General features: G+C 37.0%; 2 protein-coding genes across 3 annotated transcripts in view; one reads left to right on the top strand and one right to left on the bottom strand.

Moving 5' to 3' along the window:
• Positions 1–20,137, top strand: part of GFM1 (G elongation factor mitochondrial 1) — a 43,680-nt gene extending 23,543 nt beyond the window's left edge. The window contains exons 14-18 of the mRNA XM_036122404.2: positions 10,418–10,580; positions 12,589–12,733; positions 17,968–18,128; positions 18,891–18,944; positions 19,090–20,137. Of these exons, the coding sequence (XP_035978297.1) occupies positions 10,418–10,580; positions 12,589–12,733; positions 17,968–18,128; positions 18,891–18,944; positions 19,090–19,221 (655 nt within the window). The 3' untranslated portion in view covers positions 19,222–20,137. The remainder of the gene's footprint in view (positions 1–10,417; positions 10,581–12,588; positions 12,734–17,967; positions 18,129–18,890; positions 18,945–19,089) is intronic.
• LXN (latexin) lies at positions 12–6,441 on the bottom strand. 2 transcript variants are annotated; one of them, XM_036122422.2, is made up of 6 exons: positions 6,083–6,431; positions 4,691–4,753; positions 3,388–3,565; positions 2,973–3,109; positions 583–645; positions 12–307 (listed from the first exon to the last, which is right to left on the bottom strand). In XM_036122422.2, exons 1-6 carry the CDS (start codon positions 6,209–6,211, stop codon positions 191–193), a joined length of 687 nt encoding a protein of 228 aa, XP_035978315.1. In that variant the 5' UTR covers positions 6,212–6,431; the 3' UTR covers positions 12–190. The 2 variants fall into 2 exon arrangements, with proteins under 2 accessions (XP_035978315.1, XP_035978316.1); XM_036122423.2 differs by lacking the exon at positions 583–645 and having other exon boundaries at positions 6,083–6,441.
• Positions 20,138–22,140: the final 2,003 nt, after the last annotated feature.

Genomic DNA, 22,140 nt, shown 5'->3' with positions numbered 1-22,140 from the left:
ATTAAACATACTGTGAGGCCGGAATTGAAGCTTTTTATTATGGGATATACACACCACTTTTACATCATGATAGTGTCTATTAGGGAATCTGTATCGTTCTATACTGTAATGAAGACATTTATACAAAGTGACATTTTGGGATTTGCTCGGCCCCATAAACTAGGTATTGATGAAGATCGGCATACACACATCATTGATAAGCATGTTCACTCGTCAGCTGTGCCTCCTTTGGCAGACGGCTATTATATTTGACTTTAGTACCATATTGTGGATGCCAGAGAACTTGCATTCGCCAAGGAATCATCTCCTGCAAGTAAAGGAAACTAACTAATGCTGTGATAAAATTGAGAAAACATTTAAGAAAACAACGTTGGGTTTAGATTTTGTTAGTGACAAAACAGTCTTACAAAGAACAGCAAAAAAGAAGTTAAATGGCTACCAGTATAATACACTTCAACCTGGTGTCTATATTAATTTATATGAATTCTGATTTAGAGTCAAAATTAATAAGGCATACACTGTGGCTATAAAATACGTCTCAGTTTTCAAAGTGTCATCAAATAAAGGTAAATGATACTTTACCTGAGATGCAATGTCATGAAGTAGAATGGTGTAGTCTAACTCAATGAAGTCATCATTTCTTTGCTATCATAAAAAATAAAAACCTGGTGTTTGAAACTTAGTATCTTTGGCAAAAATGATAGGTTCATTTTAAAATTCAGCTTTCATTACTAGATGATAATACTTCCAATTAATAAGTAAAAACAAAAATTGAATGTTATAATTTATTTAGCCTGATCAGAAAAACTGTGTTCTTGGGGCGCCTGGGTGGCTGAGTCAGTTAAGTGTCCAACTCTTGGTTTTGGCTCAGGTCATGATCTCAGGGTCATGAGATGGAGCCTGCTTGAGATTCCCTCTCCCTCCCTCTGCCCTTCCTACCTCCCCAAAAAAGAAAAACTATGTTCTTATAAAAAAGTTTTCTTTCAAACTACATTTTAAAATCGTGATTTTTTTCACCTGTTACTCTAAAAGTTGTGTACCCTTTTTAGGTTCTGAGTTGTGATAGCTGCTTCAGAGCATTATGATCTAAAGTTTGTCATTTAAGATTCCTGAATGTTTCCATTATTCAGAAAAGCATCATTTTAAGGGATAAACTACTGAAATGAGTGTTTACATTAAAGGAACCAATTTTATAATAGAAATTCTCTTTTTAAAAACTGAAAGTAGGAAAACATAATGAGTGTAGTTATATGGTTTTACAATTAAAGCTTTCATCTGTGCTGCTTATTGTTTTGGGCATATAAAGTATTTATACCACCAGCTCCACAGAACTGCTGCATCCACATAGTTTATTTTATTTTATTTTTTTTTAAAGATTTTATTTATTTATTTGAGACAGAGAGAATGAGAGAGAGAGAGAGCACATGAGAGGGGGGAGGGTCAGAGGGAGAAGCAGACTCCCTGCCGAGCAGGGAGCCCGATGTGGGACTCGATCCAGGGACTCCAGGATCATGACCTGAGCCGAAGGCAGTTACTTAACCAACTGAGCCACCCAGGCGCCCCTGTATCCACATAGTTTAAAACTACATTCACCAGAGATTTGCTGTACAAGGTTTTTTAAGGTTTATAATCAATGTGTTGCAACAAGCCCTGGCCTCCGAGGGGCAGCATGAGCTGCTGTGGCCCTTTTGGTTAACAGCAGTAAACCTTTCCGCTGAAATTTTAATAATGCTTTAAAACTTTGATGAAGGGTTATAGGAGTTTTCTGTCATAAAACTTCTAGCACTGTCTTGAGCATATTTTGCTACAAAGTCTTGCCTTGAAAACCATGATTATGATTGTATAACCTCTGTAATCTGGCCCTGTTACTCGATTATTTGAGCCTCAGTACCCCAATAGGAATTTGTAACCAAAGTTGATGTCTACAGAAATGCATTTAAAAAATCCTCTGTTGGGATACCTGGTGGCTCAGACTGTTAAGCATCTGACTCTTGATCTCAGCTCAGGTCTTGATCTCAGGGTTGTGAGTTCAAGCCCTGTGTTGGGTTCCACGCTGGGTGCAGAGCCTACTTAAAAATTTAAAAAACAAAAAAAGGGCTCTGTTTCTTAAAATGTTGTTATGGTATTTATGTTAGGTATTGGCCTCATATTCTAACTATTGTGATTGGGTATCCTGCCCTCCAGTGCCCGCAGGTGTCTAATAAGTGGTTGCCAAAGCCTGTGGAGTAAAGGTGCTCCAGCTTGCTGTTTGTTTCCAGCAAAGTTGAAACAAGTCATTTGGAAAGTCTTTTCCTCTGATAGAACTAAAACTGTTTGTTGTGGTTTCTTTGCACTGTTTTTCTACATATCCATTAGATATCAACGGTTGACTTTTTTTTTTTTCTTTCTAACCTCTTAATAAAGCTAAAATGTGAAGTTGACTTTATGTCTTTAAAGACCAGAAAGAGGCGGTTCTAAACAGTCATATCAGACTTAAAAGAATAGGCTAGCAGTGAGATATGAGGTTGTAGATTATGACTAAATGGGTTATAAAAGAAAATGACATACAGCAAGCTTCACAAAGATTAAAAGATGCTAAGATATTTGTTCTAGCTGATCCTTGGGGCAAAAAAATGCCAGCCCCGTCTCTGAGTAGCTCTGGCACCACCATTTCAATAGAGGAAAAAAAGCACAGGTAGTTTAATTCGCATAGCTGTAGAAACTTGAATACAAAATTTAGATCACCAAAGGATATAATCTGTATTAAGCTGAGCACAAAAACGGAATGCCAAATTGTTTATAACTCAATACTTTACTCTCTTGAAACTGCAGCTTCAACTTTTTTAGCCTTGGGAACTGACCTCTCCTTCAAAATACCAGGTTCACTATTTTAAGTATAAAATGACTAAAGGGGCACTGTTTATCCAATTATGAATTATCATACTTTCAGTAAAATAAAACCGTTAATAGTGTATTTTATAGAAATCACTTACCACTTGCTTGACAGTTTGAATTTTTACCATTTTATACCATGTGTTTTCGGTAGAATTCTGCCATATTATATAACCACAGGCAACCCAGGCTAAGTGTCGAATTGGCTTCATTTCTGGAGATACATTTCCAAAACTGTCTGGTGAGGGAAACATTTATATGGTAAATGGAATTATATTATACATACAGTGTTAACCTTTGAGAAATCTAAATTGTAAGTCCTGTTTTTGTTTCCTTCAAATGTGTACAGAATATAATTTAAGTAAGGCCCTTTTTTGTTGAATTAGACTAGTAATGAATATTTTTGCAAAAACCATTGTATTTCCAACATATTGTTAACATCTAATAGTTTTGAGCACAGATAATTAATATTGATCTTAAAGTTGAAAAAATGTTTTCCATGCCATGTTTATATACCTGGAATATTTTGTGCTTCAAGTGGTTCCTTCATGGACTTGAGTCTTTGATAAAATGTGTTATCTTCTTTATCTGGGTTCTTTCCAATTTCTCCTTCAAATGTGAAGTTGACTTCTGGTGCAGTATCTTGTCCCATTAGAGGGTAAAGTACTTCAGCTGTGCAGTTCAGTGTAACTTGCTGTTTGAAACATTTTGCAAAATACCTTTACATGTAAATGGCCATCCATTCCTAATTATCATTCTTGAGATACAACATTTAAAGTGTTGGCCCCCTAACGGTGTTTCAAACTTGACTTCCAAGTGTCTATTACTTGACATACTTGACAATTAGAGGTATCTAATTGGGTGTGGCCTACAGTTTTCTTGAAGGTATCTAAAATAGGTAACTTATTTTATAACTTATAAAGTATCATAATCTTATATTTCATCTTAAAACTTTATTATTTCAGTGTTAATGGGGTGTCCCATTTGTAAGGCCAGATTTTAGTCTGACTTTATGTACTACCTCTGGACTTTGGTTACTTTTTAAGTCTATTACTCTACCGTCTGCTTCTGAAATAACAGAAATATTCTCAAGCCCGGATAAATTAATCTGTATCTAGATGTAAAATTAGAAAATAGTAGCATTGGTTCTTCTTTGAAAGATGGCTGTCTACTAGCTCAGATAATCTTTTAATAAATCTCTTGTTAGCCTTGTGTTTCTTCTGAATTATGCTCAACAAAAGGCAAGCTTTTTTTTAAATTTTAAGATGGTTATGGTACAGACTGCAGTTCCTTTTTTTTCAAAGTTTGTCTCACTAATAATTTGGCAAGTATATAATATTTAAAAATTTCCCTGCCCCATTACTGAAAGATTCCTCTGAACATGTTGGTATCATTTGGTCATTTTATTGCTCATAAATATCTAAAAGCACTGGCTTTCTTTAAATGAAAGAAATCAAAAACAGAATGAGAAAGGCAGACCTAAGAAAGTAATGATGACTGGAGAGTAAATTTTACTTCATTTGTCATATTAGGCATAAGTTCAGACTGCCCTAAGAATATATAACATTTTTAAGGGAATTTATTTGAACTGAAATGTGTAGTGTCTTCTAAATAGCTCAATAGAATTACTTCATGTATCTCAATATATTTTTAAAAGCGTATAATCTGACCCTTGTATGTTCATTATTTTTTTTCAAGGCAGGGATTTCACAACTTTAAAAAAAAAAATACAAGTTAATCCTATGACTTGATCAGCAAAGGTGATCTAAAATATTTATAGAGTCAGATTTTATTTCATAATAAAAGACATTTCACTTACTTTTTGGATAATTTCTTCCACAGAAAATTTAAGGCAATACTTGTGTCCTCTTCCCGGAATATCCTATTAAGAAAATGTGGTGAGTTATTACAAGAATAACTCGGTTCTTTGCATTGTTAGAAAAATACACTCTCATTTGGTTGGGGCAGAGGGCTGACTGGTGAGGATAAATGATTAAAGCCTTAGACCTTGAAAAAGGCATGTCACCATGTATGTAACATCTAATTCAAGAGGTCCTTTATGAGATTTATTTTGGATGAGAACAGAAGAGTGGGATAAAAGCATATATAAAATGGGTTATAATTCACTTTCAATCATTAGAGGACTTCAACCTCTGGATCTGTGATCCTAAATTCTCTACAAAAGAAATTGTGAAACACCTTTTGATTCTAAGACGAAAAACAGGATATACCTTTGAAAACATTTTCAAAAAGCCCTTTGTACCTTCCAAACACTGTTCAATGAAGGTGAATTCCATTTGGGGGCAGATTACTGCGAAGTGGTTAGAGATGTTAAGTACTGTTTTTACTTGTCCATTAGCAGACCTGCAAAATGATACTTTAACAAATTTTGTAACTGTAAGACAATTGTTTAGGTATTTCACTTTTGAATCAAGATATAATTAAGAGTGTATACCTAATTATCTGGTGCAGTTTTGAAGTAACATCTACTCCCTGTCAGCTCTTACAGACTGTTAAATTTATGTCAGATAACTAAGCCACAGTCTCAAATCTTACATTTTAGTAAAACGGAAACAAGCCTGGTTAGTGACAGCTGTAGCCTTAAGCATTTAATTTAACCCTTTGCCAGAGGGAGCATATCTTTTACAGGAGTCAGGGGCCGTGGTGTTTGGGTAGTTAAGGCAGAGCTTCAGCCCACAATGCTTTTGTTCTCTGACTTTGGTTGTCAGTTTGTCTGTTTGCTTCCCCCTTCATTTTGGTCAAAGGGTCTGATAAAGATTGTTCCTAAAATTTAGGCAAAGAAGTATTGTTTGGAAGATGGGAGGTTTTGTTGGTTCAGATTGGAGTAGTAGATGAGAAACGTAGTAGCAGTTTTGAGATTCTTTTGAATGGTTCTACAGGTTTCACTCAGAAAAGGGTAAAATGCCGCCCCACATTTAGAACATTTTCCCATTTCTTTGTAATAGTGCCCATTAAAAACTGTGTCTATGTCTCTGCCTTTCCAAGAAAAAACAAACAGCCCTGGCTGTCCCGGAGAGTCAGCTATCCCCAGAAATGTTAACTTCCCTAGACCTGACGTCAGCAGCGAGTCCCAAAACAGGCAAGGGTGGAGTGGAAGGGAAGTCGCGCTGAGAACGAGGCTGAGACCCTCGGGAGTGGAGGGCAAGCAAGTAGACGCCGGCTCCCGCCCACTGCCCTCTGCCGGACTCACCTCCATGCTGGCTTGTTTGATAGTCTGCACCAGAAACACCTTGTGGGGGGTCCCCTGCTGGTAGTTGATGCAGTTCTCCGCCACCGAGGCTGCCCTGGAGGCTGGGAAGTGGGTCGGGGGGATTTCCATTCTTGGTGGGAGCTTACGGCTGCTCACGTTGAAAGGGACTAGACGGTACCAGTGCGCCGCCGGTTCAGCCTCCTCCTGGGTGGCTGAGACGGAAGAGTCGGCAGAGTCGGCACGCCTAGGTCGGGCTGGGTGTAGGCGGGATCGCGGCTCCCACCCTCCTCTCTTCCTCCTTCCCTCCTTCCGAATCAGGAAGCTGCCGCAGGGGCGCTGGCTCCCGCGGCTGCTCCTGTGGCCCCGCCCTGCTGCCGCCCACTTTACCGACCGGTTCCTGCGAGGAGTGAGCCCTGGCCTTTCCGGCAGGCGGGGGTGGAGGTGTAGGGAGGGAGTCGGTGGGTTAGGTTGGCTGGGACTTCATCCATCCTTTCATTAACCTTTACTGAAGTGCAGGGAGGGGCTTTCTGGCTTTTTCCTTTATGGAGTGCCTCTGGGGCCTGCAGTTTGCTCTCCGTGGAAGAAATCTGGTTGCTTCACCTGCAGTCTGCAGCACACCTTCCTTATACACCGCGCAGTGTCAGGCACAGGGCAAAGTGCAAAGGAGCTCTAGATAGTGAGTCGGTCGGTTGGTTACTTCTTTCTCCTTCCCATTGTGAGATGCAGAAACGCGCTTGGTTAATGCCCCTTTCTGTGGGATTGGACCAATGCCCAAATCAGGGTATGAGAAACTTCAAAGGATAGCATTAATTTGGAGGATTATGTAATTTGGACCAGGAGAAATAAATACACCTCATCCCCTCTCCCTTTACTAATCTTAGAAAAATGAGGTTTTGCTGTAAAAACCAAGCTTCTAACCTTCTGAATCACTTTGAAATTTTTACTTTAAGAGTTAAAACATATTTAAGAACTGAACTTCAAGCGCTACATGAAGTAACTTCTAACAAAGACAAGAGTTTTTAAAGCTGCTTAAAGCAAGCACAAACTTTTAGTAGGCAGTGCATTTCCATTCTCCAGGTTTCTTAATTGTCTTCTCGTTTTACCTTTGAAGGGACTATAATTTAGGCATTGGATTTGCTCTAGATCAGGAAGCTAAGGTTCCTTTTTATCTGTATGGCCAAACCTTCCCTTTAGCTCTTTGGCTTGGAAAAATAGAGCTTCTTAACTTTTTTTTCCCTCAAAATGGATTTTTGAAAGTTCTTTGGGTGGGCATATGTGTTGTGATTTAAAAAATAAACTTAAAATGTATTTATAATGTGTTCTCTTCCCCAAATTTTTAATTTACTAATAAAGTCTTTATTTGGAGTAAGTATATTTTTTTTAAATGTAAGGAATAAGGCATTTCTGTCTTTTCTAGTTATATTAGCCAACCAACTGTCAAGTAAGAGGATGAAGGGGTTAGTTTCTCCCCTTAAGGCTTTTCTTTAAAAAAAAAAAAAAAGGGTAGGTTTTTCTTTTTGGGCGTGAGAGGGTGAGTCATTCATGTATCAGCCAACCTCGTAGGTTGTCATTGTGTGTGTGTGTGTGTGAATTGTTCGAATCACGTGTTTCTTTGATAGTGTCCAGGAAAGAGTGGCTGAGTACCTTCTGATGATGCTGAAAGAGCTTTTTGCTGATAATGAAATTTTAAGTTTTACAAATAGCTAGTTAACATCTCCTGGTTATTTCCAGTTAGAGTTGTTAGAAATACAATATGTGAGCTTCCTAGATAAAGTCACTGAAGCTTTATGAATACCATCGCTGTAGGTCAAAGCTAGTTAATAGGTTGTGACATATTAGGCATTTACTAAAAGCACACATATTAATTTATATTCTTTTCAAAGTATAATTATTACATTAAAACATTTAACTGCCTATCTAGATGTTAAGTAAACTGCATTAAGAGAATCTTATTCCTATACTTGAGTCCTTGAAATCTTATCTACTAAAGCTTTATGAATGGTTAGTCTAAAGTCTGTTATCCTCAAATTTGAATAATGTATGGGTTACCTTTAAAGTAACAAAATTATTACGGGTCTCTGGGATCAGGTAAATTATTATAATTTTATATAACTTGCATGAACATAAAACTAAAAAGGTCTGTGGCTTGCAACTTCGGTACAACTATAAAATCAAAATAAATCTACAAAATAGAGATAAAACCAATAGAGTTATGGGGTGCCGGGGTGGCTCAGTCAGTTAAGTGTCTGCCTAGGGCTCAGGTCATGATCTTGGGGTCCTGGGAGCAAGCCCCACATGGGGCTCCCCGCTGGGCAGGGAGTCTGCTTCTCCTTCTCCCCCTGCCCCTCCCCACCATTCATGCTCTCTCACACACTCTCTCTTAAATAAATTTAAAAAATCTAAAAAAAAAAAACCACCAACAACCCAACACCATTTTAATTAACATTAGTTTTATCGTGAGAGGTGATATTTTTTCAAAATGAAATTGCCTTTCCAACATGCTAGTGGTCTGATGACCGGGGCACGGGTCCTTTTACCTCCAGCACTCCTGTTCGCTGCCTACCAAGCCATGTCTTAGTTCTTCTACCTTTTGTCTAAACGACTGTAAAATCTATCTTCACGTACCGCCCTCTAACAGCTTTTCCAGTGAAATCATCATTTTCAGGTTGCGTCAGCTTATGTTCTTATTAGCCTTCTAGAAAAATGTTTGATGAAGAGCATTGGTTTTGGTGCAAATCCTGGCTCCGCCACTTACCTGCATCATGTTTGGCCAGTTACTCTCTCATCTGTAAAATGGTATAGAAATAGTACACACATCATAGTTTGTGGTGAAGAACAAACAAAACGATCCATAAAAACTGCTTAGCACAAGCCTGGCACCTACGTGTTTCATTATTCAGCATCCACTTGATTATGACTCAGACGTGGCCCCTGAAACTTACTGGTCTGTGAACTGGTCCTGCCGGGCAGTGCTGGAAATGTTCTCTGTGCTGCCCTGTCCTGTAGCCACTTACCCCATTTGACTGTTGACCACTTAAAATGTGACCAGTGCAACTGAGGAACTGAATTTAAATTTTTTCAAAATTTTAACTTAAATGTAAACGTCCCTGGTTAGTGACTACCCTAGAGATAGCACAGATGGAGCGTGTATTTGTATCAATGTTCTATTCTTGTCAAATTGAAAACAAAACTGTAAATGTCTCGGAGACCTTGCGCGTACCCACGACTTGGTCACCAGACACGGTTGTGGAGCCCCTGCAGTCGTTCTGTGGCGCTTTGCCAGTTGTTTCCCTTCTACTTTCGTTCTCTTAGTTCTGAGAGAAAGTTCTCCTTTCAGCGGTTGTTTTCCTCAGCCGGTCCTGAATCTCTTGGCAGCTGGAAGATTATTTAAAGGCAGCTCATCAGGCACATTCACACTTAGGCTTTTTATGAAATCCGCATATTACAAGCTGGCATCTCCTACCAAAATGAATATTTACTAATTCCAAACTAGCACAGATCTGTAGGTAGGAACAGGCTTGTTAATGTCCATTTACCTGCAGTTACCTGAGCTAATTTTGAAAGTGGCTGGCCTCTTTCCTCTTGAGGTCTTGAGGAAGGTTTCGGTTTAAAGGAAGAAATGCTTTACAGGTAGTAGACACTCATGAAATGTTTTCTTCAGGGAAATAGTGTATGTTTACAAATGTTTAATATCTATATAAAGTGCTTATTCTATTTATGTTGCCATTCGTGGTTCGAAGTAAACACTGACCTGTCTGTATATGTGTCTATTTAAATGACTGACTGATGTTAGTCATCACTTTGCCATTACTGTTTTCAGGTATTAATCCACCTGAAACTCCCTTCCCTCATCTTGCATCACTCCATAAAGTCCAAGTAGTAAACTCAGATCTGAATAAATTAACTGCAGAGCTCCTGTTTTCAAGTAACTGTTTTTAGTTGTAGAGATTTAAGAAGAGAACAACACTATGTCCTGGGGAAGGGAGGCATTCCAAAAGAAGAGGGTGAGCTCTTTGGAATGTAGGTTACTAGAGCACGAACCTTAGACTGACTTTTAACACTTTTACTTTTCTACTTGTGAAGTAAAGAATTGGCAGAATTAAAGAAAACCGTGGATTACTTTGGTGTTGTACCTCACCCTCACCTCCAAGTAAAAACATGAAAGAAAGAATTACTTTTTAAATAAATTTTACAATAAAATTTTATGGCAAGGTATTCAAAGGAACAAGTAATAATGGTGAAATGTGGTTTTTCATTTAAATCAGTAGGAATTATTTCATTTTGTGAATTAACATAATGCTATATTGTTTTTTCCCCCTCCTAAATCACTTTCAGGTTTGAATTTACACATAAAAAACAGTCAGGTGGTGCAGGCCAGTTTGGAAAAGTGATCGGTGTACTGGAGCCTCTGGACCCAGAGAACTACACTAAGTTGGAGTTTTTAGATGAAACATTCGGGGCTAATATTCCAAAGCAGTTTGTGCCTGCAGTAGAAAAGGTAACAACAAAAATAACTTTATTACATTTTTTTCAACCAGTTTATTAGGTATCAAATCATCTTTCTTTTTTTTTTTTTTAAGTTTTATTTATCTAAGTAATCTCTATACCCAGCGTGGGACTCGAACTCATGACCCCAAGATCAAGAGTCTCATTCTCTTCTGACTGAGTCAGCTAGGCGCCCCTCAAATCCTATTTCTATCACATTGTCTTACATGGTTCATTTTAGTTACAGTCTTGCTTCTTTATCTGATTGTTAAACTTTCCATCCGATTTAGAATCTTCCGTGCATTAGGTTGAAGAGCTATAAATATATACTATGACAACGAGGGGGAATTCATTCTGTTTCTTTTTGTTTGTTTGTTTCTTTTTTCCAAAACAAAGCAGTAGTTCTTTCTCTAAGAGGACTTATTTGCTTTCTCATAGTCCAACCATCTCAAAATCGTAGCCAGCTTTTTAAAGACATGCACTTAGCAAATATTTATAAAGCACTTTTCATATATAAAGCACTCTTCTAGGGGGCAGAGGGAGAGAGAGAATCTTAAGCAGGCTCTGTGCCCAGTGCAGAGCCTGATGGAGGGCTCGATCTCACAACCCTGAGATCGTGACCTGAGCTGAAATCAAGAATTGGATGCTTAACCAACTGAGTCACTCAGGGTACCCCTCATTCTGTTTCTTAATCATAGTTATTTTATTTCTTTTGATAAATTGAACCTACTTTGTAGGTTGCAATCAACAATTAAAATATGTAGCAGTTGTTAGGAATTTATGAAAGTTTCAAGTTTACTATTGTAGTAGCATGATCATTCATCAAGACTCCCAGCATCCCTGCTACTGGTTAATGTGCTCTTTGGTAAATCATGTTGTTCAGAGCCAGTTTCTTCATTTGTAAACCATGAGTAAATAGGAGACTAAACTTGAACCCCTCACCAATTTTAGTATCAGATGATACTCTGTAACATTTCTTTGTAAATTGTGAAGTGCTTTGCACATGTAAGAGGTTAGTGTTTTGTTTGCTTTCTAGGTCACTGGCTTTAAGACTGTTGTAAACCTTCAGCAACTGTCTGTTCTCATACATTGAAATTTTTAGGTTTTCATTTACCCTTTTAACTTAGAAATCTTTACTAATAGATTATTTTGGTTTTAGTGGTGGTAGCATTTTTTGTGATTAGTGTATTTCATTCATTATACTTTATTTCAGGACAGTATTTTGTCACTCATACTTTTAAGTTATCTTCTATTCTCCAAGATTAATGTAGGTGAAGGCTAACTTGTGTATTTTTCAACATACAGAGTTTATAGTTTTGCAGTGTCAGAAATATATTGTACTATATGTCAGCAATCTGATTGTTTGCCAAGAAATACTAACTTGAATTGTGGGAGCTCTACAAATGTTGAAGGGACTGGAAAAGAATTGTACTTTTAAAATATGTTTAGTTTATTGTGTGTCAGTCATACATCAATGAAGCTGTTTTTTTAAAAAAGAACTGCATTAGGAAAAGTGAAATTACTTCTGAATTCCAGTTCTTACTGACGTGTGTAACACCAAAGCTATCATGTTGTGGTCTGCCATGAGGCAAAGCAGTGATGGGTGTATAGTGGGAGCTCAAGACATAGCTGTTGAATCAATGCCAAGTTCGATGGAGATACTCTTACTTGCCTTTCCTCTGTTTCCTCCTTATAAAATTAAGAGCATCCCATCTGTATAATAGGTTAGAAGAGGTAAGTAATTCCTGAAGATGTTAAGTGTTAGCACTCTCAGCATCACTTTCAAACCAGCTCACATCTTTAAGTGATATGCTTTTCCAAGGGATTTTTCATCTAGATGCCACAGTAATAAAATTTAAGTAGTTAAGCTGTTCGACTTTTTAAAACTTATTTTTGAGGGGTGAAATGTAGTATTCGTAAAAATGCTTAACTTCTGAACAGTATAAATGTGTGAGTATTCATCTTAATTCATGTGCAAGTGAAATCCACTGACTCCAGAAGTTGTGTTTATTCATTAACAGGGATTTTTGGATGCCTGTGAGAAAGGCCCTCTTTCTGGTCACAAGCTCTCTGGGCTCCGGTTTGTCCTGCAAGATGGGGCGCACCACATGGTGGATTCCAATGAAATCTCTTTCATCCGCGCAGGAGAAGGTGCTCTTAAACAAGGTATTCTGAGTCCTGGCACTTGCTGCAACACTGTGTCTGTTTTCCCTGATAGACCATCAGAGACTCAGAATGCAATGCAGTGTTTTAGTCTTGTCCCCCCAGAGTACTAGACAGCCCACCAGGGAACATGGCAGGTTTTGGGCAAATATTTATAGAATTGAAGTGAGGGTAGATTACTGTGTTCTCTTTCTTACAAACTACCTTGTGTCCTAAATTATCTAGTATTTTTCATATGCTTAAATTTATAGATAATCTGTAAGTTCTGTTTTTTTGCCACTTTTAATCAATTAATTAGCATATAGCGTATTTTTAGTTTCAGAGGTAGAGTTTAGTGATTCATCAGTTGCATGTAACACCCAGTGCTCACTTCAAGTGCCCTCCTTAATGCCCATCACCCAGTTACCCTATCCCTCCACCCACCTCCCCTCCAGCAACCCTGTTTGTTTCCTGTAGTTAAGTCTCTTATGGTTTATCTCCCTCTCTTATTTCTCCTTATTTTATTTCCACCCCCTTCTCCTGTGTTCATCTGTTTTGTTTCTTAAATTCCACATGAGTGAAATCATATGATATTTGTCTTTCTCTGACTTATTTCACTTAGCATAATACCCTCTAGTTCCATCCACGTCGTTGCAGATGGCAAGATTTCATTCTTTTTGATGACTGAGAGTATTCCTGTGTGTGTGTGTGTGTGTGTGTGTGTGTGTGTGTGTGCGTGCGCGCGCGCGCGCGCGCGCGCGCGCGCGCACACCACATCTTTATCCATTCGTCTGTCGAATCTGGGCTCTTTCCATATTTTGGCTGTTGTGTTTTTAATAAGATAGATGTGCTTGGAGTACTAAGAAATATTTTATAGAAACATTACAGTCATGCTATTTTTAGTGACTTATTCAGATGCCAGGAAATCCATAAGTTTGTAAGTAATTTTTGTAATGTATGACATTGTAGGCTTTTAGGCATTTTGAGGATGGCAACATATTTTGAAGGAACTCAGTAAACTTTATTTACAGCACAGACCCCTTGCTAAACTGCTGGAATTGTCAACCTTTTCCACACAGAATAACCGGTGTATTAAAACCCTGATGAACCAGAAACCTAAACAATTGCAAGTATATGTGATTCATTGCTTTTAAAAGAGAAAAGCAAATAACACAGCAGTTTGACATCAGGGTTATTCAACAAAGGAACTTGAAACTTGTGTCCTGAACCCAGAAAATGTATTCTCTTTGTCATGTCTTCCATATTCATTATTAATAATGTCCATAAGTATCTTTACACAGGAGAATTGTATTATGAAAAGAAAAGAATTATGATTTATAAAACATTTCAGAAACATTTTTATCAAAGAGAGGGTCAAGATGGATAGTAAAAATTAGATAAATCATATCTTTTAAGCATTCTGTAAATCACGATTTTATTGATTCTGTATGAATTTTGGACTTTGTGTTGTTTTTCTGTTTGCATCTGTCATCAGGTGTGGGGCAATGGTTGGAAAAGGTTGCTCATTTCTTGACCAGGTTGCTAATTCTTTTTATTACTTAAACTAATGGCAACCGTTAGTAATTTGTGTTTTAGTTTCTCAGTTGTGAAAGGGAGAGAAAATCCTTCATTTTCTGTATGCCAGCTCTCTGTTAAAAATGCAGTTGAAATCTGTGATCTGGAAATTTTGTCATAATCTGAAGATTGTGTTAATAGCAAAAAGGGAAGTTAAGTCACAAAGAAAATAAGATTTTCTTAGGCATGATTCACATTAAAACACCTGCCTCTTTTGCCCTTTAGGGTGTTTACCACTTCAGTAAATCTTAAACTAGACAAATTAGTTGTAATCACTTTTGTACCTTTTTTTAAAGCTTTATTGCAGTGTAATTGACAAAATTGTGAGATATTTTAAGTGTACATGTGATGATTTTATATACATATATTATGATACTTTCTACAAGCACAGCTGAATTAGAAATCACCAATTGTTCTATCTGGTTCTTGACTGGAAATTAGTAGCTTTCCTGGAGATAGAGTTTACACAAAGCCAGACAATTGGTATGGTTGTCAGTTAACAAAGAGCCTCATTATCTTTTTTAGTTGCTCCTGTATGAAATATAATTAAATGTAGATGTATATGCCCATAATTTACACATATGATTCCATGAAAACAGTCTGTATATCTACTAATATTAACAGGTGAATATGTGCCATTTACTTTTTAATTATTTAAGTGTACAGACATTAAGTATGATTAACTGCCTGGTGGGTGTGCAAAGGAAAAGTACTAGATAGTAATTGAGAATTTTTTTTTGTTTTTTGCCAGATAAACATGTACAAAACAGCAGCGTGCTAGCATGAAAAATGAATTACTTTGCTGTTTCTTCATCTGTTATTCAGTCATCCAGGATTGAAAGACAGAAATGTATAGGGTGAAAGGAAGTTTTCCTTAGTTCAGTAAGAAAATCAGCTTTTCATGCATAAGCCTCTGTTGAGTGCCATATGAGAGTTTTGGGGTGAAAATGTTGATAAATGAGCCCAGTATCAGAATAGTTTAGACTTATGAGCCATTCTCTGTTATCAAAATTGGAAGAAAAATAGTTCAGATTCTCATTTTTTTCATTAAAAAAAATGAAAACTGGAACTGTGTTGGGTCACAGTTTAAACTTTGTCCCTGAGATTAATCAGTGATGTAACTAAAACTGAATCTAGAATTGAATGTTCTGTTTGGGCATGTTTCACCTTACGAATGTTACCATTGCCATCATTTTCTGTGGCCAGGTTTTAGAGCACTATGCTTGGTCTCCCCAGAAACCTCAAACTTGTAGCCATTCCATAAGAGAAATAAAGGCCTAGAAGTAAAGGGTAGCTCATTTAACTTGACAGCACCCCTTTGATCTCTGCCCTGTTATGTGATGGGCTTGGAGATTAAATCCCAGCTCTGCTCCATACTTACTGTGTGGAAATGTGCAAATCATAGGAATTTCCCCCAAGCTGCTTGGAGATAGTAATTCCATAATAATATATGAGAGAATGTAAAATTAAATATAAGAATGTATTTGAAAACACTTGCACATGCATACTTGGGCAGTGAATGCTAGTCACTCTTTCCTTCATATTACCTTTGACCTGGTACTGTGCCATGCCACCATTCCCAACTTCTTGTCTCAGAGTGCTCATAATAACATTTATTGATCACTTATGTGCTATGTATTATGCTGAGTACATGAATTATCATATCTTATGTTCACAGTGACCTTATAGTTGAGAAAATCAGGACTCAGAGTAGTTAATTGAATGGCTCAAGATTACATGATAGTGGTGGAGCTGAGAGTTAAACCCAGCCCAGAGTCCTAGCCCTTGAACACCACCTCAGACGACCTCTTCAACACCTGGCCTGGTGTTATCAACGTCATTCCTAGTGGCCTGATATAAAAATGTTACCACCTCTTCTCATCACTTCAGGCTTAAGAGTACCTGTGATGATGTTGGTATTTTTACTTGGTATCTTAAAAAGCCATAGACCACATGGATCTGCTTAAGGAAACTTAGCTTTTAGGAGTGGGCTGCCATGTGACTGTTGAATAGGGCAGGGTGAATTCTCTCCAGAGTTTTGTCACAGTGGGTTAGAAGAAGGCATGGATAAGGACAGGATTCTTTGGAAGTGAGTCAGGAGGTGAATTTAGGGAGAAAGGGGGAGTTGAAAGGAGCAGGATGAGAGAATATGAAACTGAGAACTGGACAGAACATCCTCAGCAATTAAGTGATGGGCACTGTATACCTGGCCCTTTCTTCCCTTTAAAATATGACCCTTTCACAATCTAGCTCTTTTATATTACTGACCTATTGAAAACACTAGGTAATGTGTACTAAATCTTAATATGTCTGCTCACATCTGTCTGTCTGGGTGTCTTCTGCATTGATTGCATTTATTTAGAGCCAGGGAAGCTCTGGTATTGTGATAACCCACGACATTACAAGAAACGGAGCTGTTCCTACAGTCCAGAATTGTTAGTCTGCTGCTTTAGATGTCTGTGCAGGGTTCTTCGGGGCTTAACTGAGAAAACTTAGGAGTCTGCAAAGTTCAGTTCTTTTTCTTTTTAGAACAGAATTCACTCACTGAGACTAAGTAGTCAAAGGTATGAGCTATGATTTGAATTAGAAAGTATTTCAAAGAAATCCAAGCATATTAAATTGCTGTTCTTTAATTATTGCACTTAGGCTAATAGTGTCTTTAAGAGAAGTGCTTTAATGAATATACAGGAATGATTGCCGATTAATTTATTATAAACAAATTGATGCCTGGAAAGCTGTGATTATCTTAAAACAATATTTTCTTTGTCATCTTTTCTCTGTTTTGCTTAAAATCTTTATTTAGAGATAATTCATCCAGTCTGAGGCTGAAATATTATTCCACACTATCATAACATACAAATTAAATATGAATGTTTGAAATGTTGTTCTGTTCTCTCCACATTGTTAAATATAACCCTCAGTCAGCATTTGTCACAATAAGAAGTGTTCTGGTTAGGTATTAAGGGGGTTAAAGATGTTTGGACACACAACGTTTTCGTGCTTAGATGTCTCTTCACATCCAGTGTCTTATTTTGTAGGTGAAGAAACTTGAGGGCTGGACACATTTTGATTTTCTAAAAGGCATATATAACTTGTTAGGGTCAGAACAGAAACTAGAAACTTGGGTCTTCTGATTCTTAATCATGTGTTGAAATTGCTTAGCCTAGAAAAGGAAAGACAGAACTCAAGTGTGACTTGATTATTGTCTCCAAATATATGATAAAAGTTATTCTCTTACAGTTAAAAATAACTATCTTCTAGGGACCAACCAGAAATAATTGGTTTACCTGGTCAAAGACTTAACAGTGAGTGTCCTTACTCGTCGAAGTATTCAGAGAGGGAGAATAAGTAACCCTCAACTGGATAATTTAGATGGTAAAGAACTTGACTGAATGTTGCTTGAAGACCCCTTTTATATTCTCTGCAGCTTAGTAATGTTTAAGGATAAAAATATAGTAATAGAAATATGAATACTGTAATCATGTGTTGTCTTATTGGAATTTCCATTTAGGAGAGTGACTGTTACTGCTACCAGAAAAAAAAGTCCAGGTCAAATACTTTAACCTCATCACTCATGTGTGTACCTTTGGAGAGCACTCTCCCTTTTGTATATCTGGGTAAGGAAGATTTCCCATTTGTTTAAAGATTAATAAACTGATTTGTGTCTTTTTTTTTTAACCCAGCTTTGGCAAATGCAACATTATGTATTCTTGAACCTATTATGTCTGTGGAAGTTATAGCCCCAAATGAATTTCATGGACCTGTGATTGCGGGAATTAACCGGCGCCATGGGGTAATCACAGGACAAGATGGGATTGAGGACTATTTTACACTGTATGCAGATGTAAGTACTATTGGTCACTGACAAACTTGCTTTTAGTAACCACAGATGGAAATGAGAGTTAGTTTTTGTTTTTGGAGAGTTTGTTTTGGAGAGTGTGGAGCAAATTGACACTTTTCTTAGCTATTTGAGTGTTGTATTTCTGGCAGTTTCTATAATTTGCTGTCAGAGCAACTCTTAAATGTAAAAGCTAAAAATAAGATTTATGTGGGCCTTTGTGAATATGTCATTTTCTTAGATGTATAAAAGTTATCTTTCTTTCTTGTTACAAGTTTCCTTTGTATAGCTGCTTTATCATGTTATCTCTGATTTACTGGGTAACACTGAGTTCCATTGCCTGTACTTAAATCTCATGGGAGAAAGTGTCTGTCACGTTACATAAGGCCTCCTAGAAGACACTACTATCAGCATATTATTGAGGTGTCCAGAGGAAAGTTGTATTAACATCTTCGCAGAAGAAGCACTTGTCCATTTTTGAGCTTCAGCCAGAGTGTGGAGTAGGTATGGGGTGGGGGAAGGCTGTCAGGGCTGTCCACCCTGTGAAACAGAAAGATTTGGTTTCTAGTTGTGACTGTCACATTAAATTATTTTTAAATAAGATGTTCAGTAAAGCAAAAATATACTTCTCTGGCTTTTAATTCTTTTAAATCAAAAGTAGTTAGTAGAAACTTAAGACTAAAGGAATTAAATGCCTAAGGCTTTTCTGTACTTTCTCAAATATTTTTCAATAAGCAATACTAAAATATCCTCTGTGTTTGTTTTCAGGTCCCTCTAAATGGTATGTTTGGTTATTCCACTGAACTTAGGTCATGCACAGAGGTAAGCAGGTGTTTAAACTTTATTCAAGTGCTCTTTAAGAAACCGCCCTACACAGTGCTTAAATATGTGAAATCCTGTCTTTGCATGACTTTTCCTTGGTAGATGTACCAAAACAAACAAAATCTGTTGTTTTTTAACTCCTTAGGGAAAGGGAGAATACACAATGGAGTACTGCAGATATCAGCCCTGTTCACCGTCCGCACAAGAAGACCTCATCAATAAGTACTTAGAAGCTACAGGTCAGCTTCCTGTGAAAAAGGGAAAAGCCAAGAACTAACTTTCCTCACTTTAAGTTGACTAGCTGTAACTGAATCTGCGAGATTTATATACTTTAATGGATTCTGGTGGAATGAATTCAGGCTGAAACAAATTTTAAAAGCCCTTCCTATTCTATTCAGGAGCTTCTGTCATATTCAAAGATAATTCTATGTGTATCCCAACTCTGTGGATTGGTTTTACAGTTCATTGAAAAACATCAAATAAAATATGACTATTACTGAAATACATTTAATATCTAAGGGAAGAAGAGACGGATTTCAGTTATACTTCTAAGCGTAGAATGGTATGTAAACTTCCTTTCCGAATATCTTATGCTAAGAATTTTCACCATATAGAAAAGCTGAAAAAGGCAGTACAGAGAGCAGGCCTATACCTTCCATCTAGACTCAGTAATGAACAATCTTGTTAACAATTTGTTCATCACATAATAATTTATTTTGTCATATTTGCTTTATCTGTCTTTGTCTCATACCTCTGTATTTAAATTTTTTTCAAATTATTGTTTTGCTGAACAGTAATTTGAAAGTGAATTGCTTATATCATGACACTTCTTAGGAGTGTGCTCTTTCAATAAGCAGGCTTTTGTGGAAGGCAGCTGTGCTCACCACCGTACCACCAACACACACTTGAACAAGACTTTTGTTTAAGAGTGGATTTCACATGTTCTTAATAGAGAACATTTTTCAGATTCTTCACTGGAATATTATGTAATATGGCTAGTAAATTTCTAGCTGTTTTATGTATAGGTGATTGCTTCAATTTGTGGCTTCTGCAAATTTGTAAATGCCTATTTTTATGTTAGTTTCTTGTGGACATTTTAAAATGAAAAGCAGATCCTTGCATATTGCTATTCTTACCTATGTTCATTTTAATGTTTCTGCAACTCTGAATAATAAAACATAATTTACATAGTTGCTGCCTGGTCAGTTTCATTCACCTGGTAAACGCTAGTTGAATTTGAGTCTGTTGGAATATCATATATTGTATTCGTTGACATTGTGAAAGAACAAATGTTAAGTTTTTGTTTCTAGAATAGGTTGGATTTTCCTGAACCGGTACTACCATATTGTTTAGGATTACTTCATCCCAAATCATCTGATGGGAGAGGCATTTCCTGGTCCTTTCTCTTAGTGGATAATAGAGATAAAATAACAGTTTTAAATTCCTTTCTTTTTCTTGATTATAGGTTTGGCTTTTATAACTTAAGCTTTCTATTAAAAGATTTTTTGAAGTATTGAGCATGTTTTCGAAGTATCTGCTAAATGCTTTAAGTGCATTTAATTTAGTTGTCACAAAGCTATGAAAGTGGGTACTATTAGCCACTTCTATTTACCATTTTGAAATAGAAGAAGCAAAAGCACGGAGAAGGTAAATAACTTGTCCAAGACCACACAGCTTGTTAAATTTTCAAGTTGGTAATTAGTTGTATTCATGAAACCGCATGCATTTTCCCCATGAATATGTCTGTTGCTATGGTAGCATCCAGCCTGAATAATATTGGCTGTGGCATTTCATCAGCAGCTCATGCTATTGACAATGACTTTGAAAATTGTTCCTGATGAGGAAATACCTTCCCAGAATTTAGTACAGTTTCTCTGGCTATTGCCAACAGTTAGGAATATTGGAACTAAGACGGGTAAGTTTTGATGTGTTTTTAACTTGTTAAACATTCTGGTTATAAAGACAGAGCATCAGAAAAAAACCTAGATATTTAATCCAACACCAGCATTTCATAGGCAAAAACACAGGCCTGGCTGGTGGGAGTAACAAGAGTACGATGACACAGGGATAGATCGAGGACCAGAACCTGCATCTCTTGCCATCTCTTGCTAATTAGTTTGGTTATAACTGGTAAAGACCACGTAGCAACCAAGGTTTGTAGCAAGGAAAAAATTAACGAGAATATTCATAAGTGAGGATTTTTTTATATTACTCTTACGAAGGATAATTGTTGGCTAATTTAAAGAAAGACAGTATTGTGTTGGAGAAAAGTAACAGCACTAGGCAGGCAGTATTGCAGTGATTCCCGACCCACTAATTCTGGCTGCACTTTAAAAATCACATGGGGAGCTTTAAAAAGAATTGCCCAGTCCTGTCTCTAGATGCTTGGATTCTTTGGATCAAGATCAAAAGTTTTCCACTTGATTCTAATATACAGGAAAGTTTAAAGAGCAGTATTCCCTGCGCCTCCAAGACATGAAATGGAAGATTTATTTATTTGTGTCACATTTTTCATTTTCTCTTGTGTGATGTTAGAGTTGGGCTATATGGGTTCTTAGTTTGACAATCTTGTCTTTAAAGAAATAGGGTCAGTTTTCTGTCTATTCCTTTTCCTCCCTGCTCACTCTTAGATTATTTAGTTGTAAAATCATCAAAATTAAATCCTGAAGTGTTAGGATTTTTCATATTTTAATATTTTTGAAATCTGGATGAGTTTTAAAATTGATGCCAATGAAAGTAGGCAGCCATCAGGTAGTAGTAAATTGTGACCATGTAGAAGTATATCCCTTTGTAAGAAGACAACTGTTTGCATTGCTAAAACTGTAATTGGTGAATGAGAGCTTTAATTGCTGCTTAAAGTGTCTTCAAATAAATAACACTGGAATGCACCCTTGAAACAGTTTGTTGTATTTACAATTTATTATGAGCATTCATTTATTCGTTTATCCATTCAAATAAGTGCCAGGCAGCAAGTTAGGTGGTTGTAGCACTTTGAAAGCTAGGCAAGGTCACAGAACAGGTCATAGAATTTTCTAAGCTGAGAGAAATTGGTGGAATAAACTCATTTCATGAAGAACTATCATTCAAGGGCAAATATAGAAACTTCCAAATGACTTTGAGAAGAATTTGTTTAATTTCTAACAATTCATAATTCAGGTAGGAAAAATGAAACAGAAGGCAATGGGATGCAGACAAA

Source organism: Halichoerus grypus, chromosome 1 (genome assembly GCF_964656455.1).
Source record: "Halichoerus grypus chromosome 1, mHalGry1.hap1.1, whole genome shotgun sequence".
Classification (NCBI taxonomy): domain Eukaryota; kingdom Metazoa; phylum Chordata; class Mammalia; order Carnivora; family Phocidae; genus Halichoerus; species Halichoerus grypus.
The sequence above is the reverse complement of the archived record's forward strand: the minus strand, read 5'-3'. Positions and strand labels throughout refer to the sequence as shown.

Excerpts from the sequence above, each read along its gene's own strand:
- LXN (XM_036122422.2), bottom strand. The coding sequence starts at position 6,211 with ATGGAAATCCCCCCGACCCACTTCCCAGCCTCCAGGGCAGCCTCGGTG. Across the intron at positions 646-2,972 it reads TTCAAACTGTCAAGCAAGTG|CAAAGAAATGATGACTTCAT; the intron begins GTAAGTGATTTC and ends TTTTTATGATAG. Across the intron at positions 308-582 it reads TTCATGACATTGCATCTCAG|GAGATGATTCCTTGGCGAAT; the intron begins GTAAAGTATCAT and ends CTTTACTTGCAG.